The 6,946-nt window shown below is 37.5% G+C and overlaps 1 protein-coding gene across 1 annotated transcript; it reads left to right on the forward strand.

Annotated features, from left to right (window-relative positions):
* The first annotated feature begins 5,808 nt into the window (after nt 1–5,808).
* Nucleotides 5,809–6,753, forward strand: LOC128055567 (olfactory receptor 2H2-like). The gene has a single exon (XM_052648177.1). The coding sequence runs from the start codon at nt 5,809–5,811 to the stop codon at nt 6,751–6,753; it is 945 nt and encodes a 314-aa protein (XP_052504137.1).
* Nucleotides 6,754–6,946: the final 193 nt, after the last annotated feature.

Consider the following 6,946-nt stretch of genomic DNA (forward strand, 5'->3'; position numbering starts at 1 on the left):
TTTCCCCAAAATACCTTGCCCCTTTACTAGTACATTCTCTAGTCACTTAGTAGAGTGTGTCCTCTGTAACATCACAGGAAGTGTGGTTAGATGATAAATTCTCTGTTGGTACATCATAAATCCATTCTAACATTCCTAACTCTGAGCCATGTTACACTTTATTATTTTGTCAAGGCAACTATAGCAATGTTATCATATTCACTGTACATCAGTTCAGTTCAGCTGCTCAGTAGTGTCGGACTCTTTGCAACCCCACGAACCGCAGCACACCAGGCCTCCCTGTCTGTCATCAACACTTGGAGTCCACCTAAACCCACGTCCATTGAGTTGGTGATGCCATCCAACCGTCTCATCCTCTGTCATCCCCTTCTCCTCCTGACCTCAATCTTTCCCAACATCAGAGTCTTTTCAAATGAGTCAGCTCTTCTCATCAGGTGGCCAAAGTATTGGAATTTTAGCTTCAACATCAGTCCTACCAATGAACATATAAATTTATAAAAGTTTTATACTGCATCCCTGAAGTACTAATATATTAGAACTGAATCCAGCATTCCTTTCAAGAAGTTGAATTCCTAAGTACTACAAAAGTGTTCTAATGTCTATAAACTTTTCCATACCCAGGTTTGTATTCTGTTTCTCCTCTAAGAGAGGTTGCTGATAGTACATGTTAGCCAGATACAGTAGATTTTAGAATACTCTATTTTCTCTTATAGTCGGGATCACAGTTATTGCTCTGGAGTTGTTGAGTAAGGACAATGAGAGACCGTGAGAAGGTCTGAAGCATCTTGCAAGGAACAAGTTTACATGACCTCTGGCAAGTGGAGTTTTCTCTCCTCTAACAAGAGGGAAGAGACTGCTTTTGTCAGTTTTAGAGGTTCAGAGAAGTCTGAATGGAAGTTCATGTTTTTGAGGTGCAATTGTACACAGATCCACCATCTTAGGTGTAAAGTTATGGCTTCATCCCTTTCAGTGTCCTGACTTTAATATAAACAGTCTGTTGAGACGTGCATTTTTTCTTCTTTGCAGTCCTGTCAGTCTTATAATCAAGTCCTGGGTCTGATTTTCAACACTCTTTCCTATGTAGGATATGAAAATCTCTTTAAGTGCTTCCATGGAAGTTTGCTTGCTTTTATAGCTTTCCCTAGTTATAGTTAAGGTTGCTCCCTGGACCTGCTGCATTATCATCAACTAGGACTTTATTAGAAATGCCAATTCTTGGGCCTTACTCCAAACCCAAGGAATCATAAACTCTGGATGTGGGGCCCAGATATCTGTGTTTTAACCAACAGTTTGAGAACCATAGCCTTAGGCTATAATTGGCTGACTGACTGGAACATACTACTCTTTGTGTTTGTGTTTTTTTTCCCAAGGCTTCCAAGATAGTCAATGAAAGCCAGCAATGTTGACAATTATCTGAGTATCATTACCCTCATATCTTTCAAAGGCTAGATGTACTCCAATGTTCCCTTCTATCTGTATGCCAAACCATAACATATAAGACTATTAGTAATAGTAATGTTAGAGCATGTTGAGTTACCACTATTCCATTTACCCCTATCAGTGGAAGGCTTGTCACAACTTGACTAGTGAGTGACTTATTGCCTGAATACTCTTCTAAAAGTCTGCTTTCAAATACTGCTTTCAGACCAATTCCATTTAGGTCCTCCAGAAGGCAGAGCTTGAGAATAGAAATTAGATTCAAGCAACTAACTTCAAGAATAATGAGTGAAAGACAGGAAAATTGAGACAGGTAAGAAAAACAGACAATATTAGGGCATATTAGTCAATGTGTGCAATGGAAGATCAGTTCTCCCAGGACCTCCTGGAAAACATAAGATTTTTTCACATGAAGGAAGGTTTGCTGGAACACTTATCCACTTGCTACCATTCTCCCTTGTTTGAAAGTTTCCTCTAGGGTCATTAAATCTCTTGCATTTGGGGGCAGCACTTGTCTTTGTGCCAATTAAACTCCCACAGTGTTATACAAGGCCTTGGGGCCAACCGGGAAGGCATATGCAGCATGCTTGAGCTAAGACACTGTCAGGGTAGATGAGATGAATCTGAATTCACACAGAACTGTCCCCTAAAGTTCTGCTGAAATCAGAGATGGGCTGTGCATTGAGATATACTTCACGAGAGGCATCTGTTTTAGAAGGTGAGATGTAAATATTGTATTCTACATTTGTAGCCACATTAATTGGGATGCATTGGCTCTCCACAGAATCTCCTCTAGATGTTGTCCCAGAAGCAGAGGAGATGAGCTAAAAGAAAAGCACAGGCAAAATTGATGTTTGTGAGAAGACAATCTCAACAGAAATAAATATAAAGAGAATTCTTGTGGTGTTTTGCATAGTGAATATGAACTAAACTAAGACTCTCTCTTCCTACCCAAGAATCTTTTGAGAATATTTGATCCAGAACAGGGCAGGGGATACCTCTTTCAATGATTTGTAATTAGACAAGAGCTTAGATAGATGCACGGAGACACAAATGTATTAGATAGAAATATAAATAGATATATACATACAGAGAGTATCTTTTAAAAGACAAAGAAAACCAGGAAAAGTAGAATAATCTAGCTTTATACAAGGAACACAAGCCGAAAGTTACTGGAAGTAGATAAAAGTCATAGGATGGAATAGGAGGTATTTTGATTTTGGAGATCGGAAACTCATCAACTCAGACTTTTTAAAACATTAACTTGTTTCTTCTACTAAATATTGAACTCAGATTCATAATCAAAGGCTAACATATCAATTCTAGTTTGCAAAAGTTTACAAAAAATAAAGGAAAAGAATAGAGGCTCAGAGGGTATATATGGATTTTCAAAAATTGATATCATTTTAAAGAAAAAAAAAGCTAAGTAAAATAAAAATATGAGATATGAAGGATCTTGTGCATCTTAATTCCTTTCAAAATATTTGTGTTTGTGAGTTCTTGTAGATTACTATCCCGTAAGAGATACTAATGAGAACTATTGATTGAGAGAACTTCAAATAAACCTACTTCTAGTATTTCGATAAAATCAAATGTGATTCATGATAGGTGGGTAAGAGTAGGGTGGATCGATAGAAAACAATAGGACCAGAATATTCAGGAAATATCTTCCAGCAGCTGTGTAAAAGTAAAAATATATACTGATGTAAAAAGCTGCATGATATTATGTTGTTGAAACTCTATTAGACTGAGATTAAGAATTCACCCCTATGAATTCATATAATAGATTGTAAATATCAGGGCATATCATAATTTTTCTTAGAATCTTGGCTTGAATGGTCCATTTGACACAATGTATTATTTTTGAAAAGAAAGTGAAAATATTAGTCACTCAGTGGTGTTTGATTCTTTGTGACCCCCATGGACTGTAGCCTGCCAGGCTCCTCTATCCATGGAATTCTCCAGGCAAGAATATTGGAGTATGTTGCCATGCCCTTCTCCAGGGGATCTTCCAACCCAGGGATTAAACTTGGGTCTTCTGCCTTGCTGGCAGATTCTTTACCGTATGATTTTAAATGTTTTCAACACATTTCATTTCCATGCATTTGATTTCCTCTAGTTCACATTTTCATTTTAAAAATTATTTTAAAGTGATAAAAATATATAGCACAATTGCTGACAAAATATAGGAAGATGACTCAGACATATTTCATCACCTGATACATTTTTGTATGTGTGAGGATTAAATAAGATAAGCCACTTATCAAATTATCAAGTTACATGGTAAGAACTCAGTCAAGCAGAGCTTTGCTGCTGCTACTGCTTAGCAATGTCTGTTTAGTTTATGGATCTCTGATTAAAATTTCTTTCTATCCATTGATTATATGTACATTTTCTTAAGTCTATGTTTGTTAAATGATTTGGTATATAAGGAATAAATTATGAATAAAGTGATAGATACAGTGCCTGAAATTTGCCATGAGAATTGTGATAATTTAGTTTGTGTGCTTAGTTGCTCAGTCATGTCTGACTCCCTGGCTCCTCTGTCCATGTGGACTCTCTAGGCAAAAATACTGGAGTGGGTTGTCATGCCCTCTTCCAGGGGATCTTCCCAACCCAGGGATCAAACCCAAGTCTCCTGCAGTACTGGCAGATTCTGTACCATTTAAGCCACCAGGGAAGTAACTGTTTTGGAAAAGGAATACTTTTATTTAAATGTTGGCATAAGTAATACTTTATCAAACATTGATTTGGATGAGAGAATGGAGTCCAAGATTTTACATTTCTTGAAGGACTGGCAGCTAAAGGGAGTCACTGAAAGGCATAGACTTGTAAAATCTATTTCAAATCTTTAACTTTGATTATTTTCCTTCTGTATGTCTTGCTGGGAGACTCTCTTGGCAAAAGCTTATTGTAAATGAAAATACTTAGAAATGTAAAAAGTATATCAAGCGTTAAGTGCATTAAAGTTGAAGAGCTGACAGATTTTGTTATGCTACACAAATAGGAAAACTGGTAGGGAACAGAAAAGCATGAAGGTGAAGGAAAAGAGTACAGAATCTTTAAAAAGTAACAAAAGAAAAAGGGAGAAAGAAGGAAAAGGCACAAAGGCCCGTCATCTTTCTTTAGGATGTTAAGAAAATACCACCAGTGCTTGAGTGGAAAGAATATTTCCCCAAACCTTCTTTTAATCTGCTGGAAAGATAAATAATAAATAGTACATATTTCAAATTTGTTTTGTAACCTCAGGTTTTGTGGGAAGAAAAGCATATTAAAAACTGATATGTCTGTATTGCAATATAAAGATAGATTATTTAAAGTAATGAGAAGTGGGTCAAATTACTTTTCAAGGGAGAAAACGTAGATATCTGACATTTCTGTTTTCTAAATGATATAACTTATATTCTCTGTAAAACTTTGCTTCTATATTTTGATGTTTTGCTGCTGCAACAATCAACTGAAAAGTATCATCATCAGGATTATGATACGTAATAAACACTGAGCAGTTACTATGGGCCAGGAACTCTCTTCACATTACTTTATTTTTGTGGCACATCCCACACATGGCATATGGGATCTTAGTTCCCTGACCAGGCATGGAACCCACACCCTGCCTTGGGAGGGCAGAGTCTTAACCACTGGATGACCAGGGAAGTCCCCATATTTAGTTTCTCCAACAGGCATTGGGAGGTTCTATGATTCCTCCACCTCCCCTCCATTTTTCAAAAGATAATCTAAAGAAATAAATAAGAACAGCAAGTTTAAATAACTTCCTTAGATCACATATCATAAAGTGTCTGAGGAATAATTCAAGCTCAAAAATCAAGAGAGATAGTGGCAAGGTGGAATGAAGAAGAGAAAGGGAAGATGAAGAGAGAGGAATGAAGACTGAGGGATGGGAGAAAGGTATTCAGACAAATTGAGATACAAAAACATAGAAATGAGAACAAAAGGAAAAAAGAAAAAGAGAATGTTATTGAACAGTGATTTATATAAAAATCCATGCAGAAAATGTAATAAATGTGTAGTCTTTGAGAGCAAGGATAAAATAATCTCATAATACTTAGCAAAGATATTTTGAGTAGAAGGTGTTCAGTATTTATGTAATATTTATAATATAAAGTTCTAATCAGATACAAAATATGAACAAGTTGGGAAAGAAAAATAGAGAAAATAAATTATGGGTATGAATGATTAAAACAGATTACTAAACTTTGTATTTTTTTAAATATAGAAGGGAAAAATCTCACTCTTGAGCCCCTGAGTAGAAAGTAATCAAATAATTCATACTGCCCTTCTCCCTGTCTCTGTGCAGGCCTTTGAGCAACTACTTTTGAACCATTGCCTGAAAAGACAATTGCTCCAGAAGCTATGTTCACAATTTGTAATGACAGCCATAGTGATTTCATCCTCCTGGGCTTCTCTGACAAGCCATATTTGGAGAAGACACTTTTCTGGGTGATTCTCATCTTTTATTGCTTGACTATTACAGGAAATTTGGTCATAATTCTTATCTCCTTGAAGGATCCAAAACTCCACAGCCCGATGTATTACTTTCTTTCCAACCTATCTCTGTTAGATCTCTGTTTTACCAGCAGCTGTGTTCCACAGATGTTGGTTAATTTCTGGGGTCCAGAGAAGACCATCAGCTACACTGGCTGTGCCATTCAACTCTATGTCTTCCTGTGGCTTGGGGCCACTGAATGCATCCTTCTTGTCATCATGGCTGTGGACCGCTGTGTGGCAGTGTGTCATCCACTGCAATATACCACTATCATGCACCCAAAACTTTGTCTACAGCTGGCTGTCTTAGCATGGGGGACTGGCCTGATTCAGTCTCTGATTCAGTCTCCGGCTACCCTCCGGTTACCCTTCTGCTCCCACCAGAGGGTGGATGACATAGTGTGTGAAGTTCCAGCCCTCATTCAGGTCTCTAGTGCAGACACCATCTATAATGAAATCCAGATGTCCATAGCCAGTATTATTCTCCTGGTGGTGCCCTTGATTATTATCCTTTGCTCTTACATTGCTATTGCTAAAGCTGTGCTGAGAATAAAGTTAACTTCAGGCAAGAAGAAAGCATTTGGCACCTGCACGTCTCATCTTCTTGTAGTGTCCCTCTTCTATGGCACTGTCACAGCTGTCTATCTTCAACCCAAGAGTCGCTATGCTCATGAACAGGGCAAGTTTCTCACCCTTTTCTACACTGTTGTAACCCCGACTCTTAACCCACTAATCTACACTCTAAGGAACAAGGAGGTAAAGGGGGCACTAATAAGACTAGGGAGGAGGACCTGGGATATTTGGAATAACTAAAAATGTTGGACTTTTGCTTAACCTGAGAAGAGAGAATGACCTTGTTCTCTCTGGGTCTTCAAAAAATCTGAAGATATACCTCCCAACCTTAAAGTAGTAAAGAGCTGCATTTTGTTCAAGCCGAGATCCTTATTTGCTTCATGGTGCTGATTTAGGCACAGTATGTGGTAGAAATGAATATATTTATTAGTCA

The sequence above is a fragment of the Budorcas taxicolor genome, chromosome 11 (genome assembly GCF_023091745.1).
Source record: "Budorcas taxicolor isolate Tak-1 chromosome 11, Takin1.1, whole genome shotgun sequence".
In the NCBI taxonomy this organism is placed as follows: domain Eukaryota; kingdom Metazoa; phylum Chordata; class Mammalia; order Artiodactyla; family Bovidae; genus Budorcas; species Budorcas taxicolor.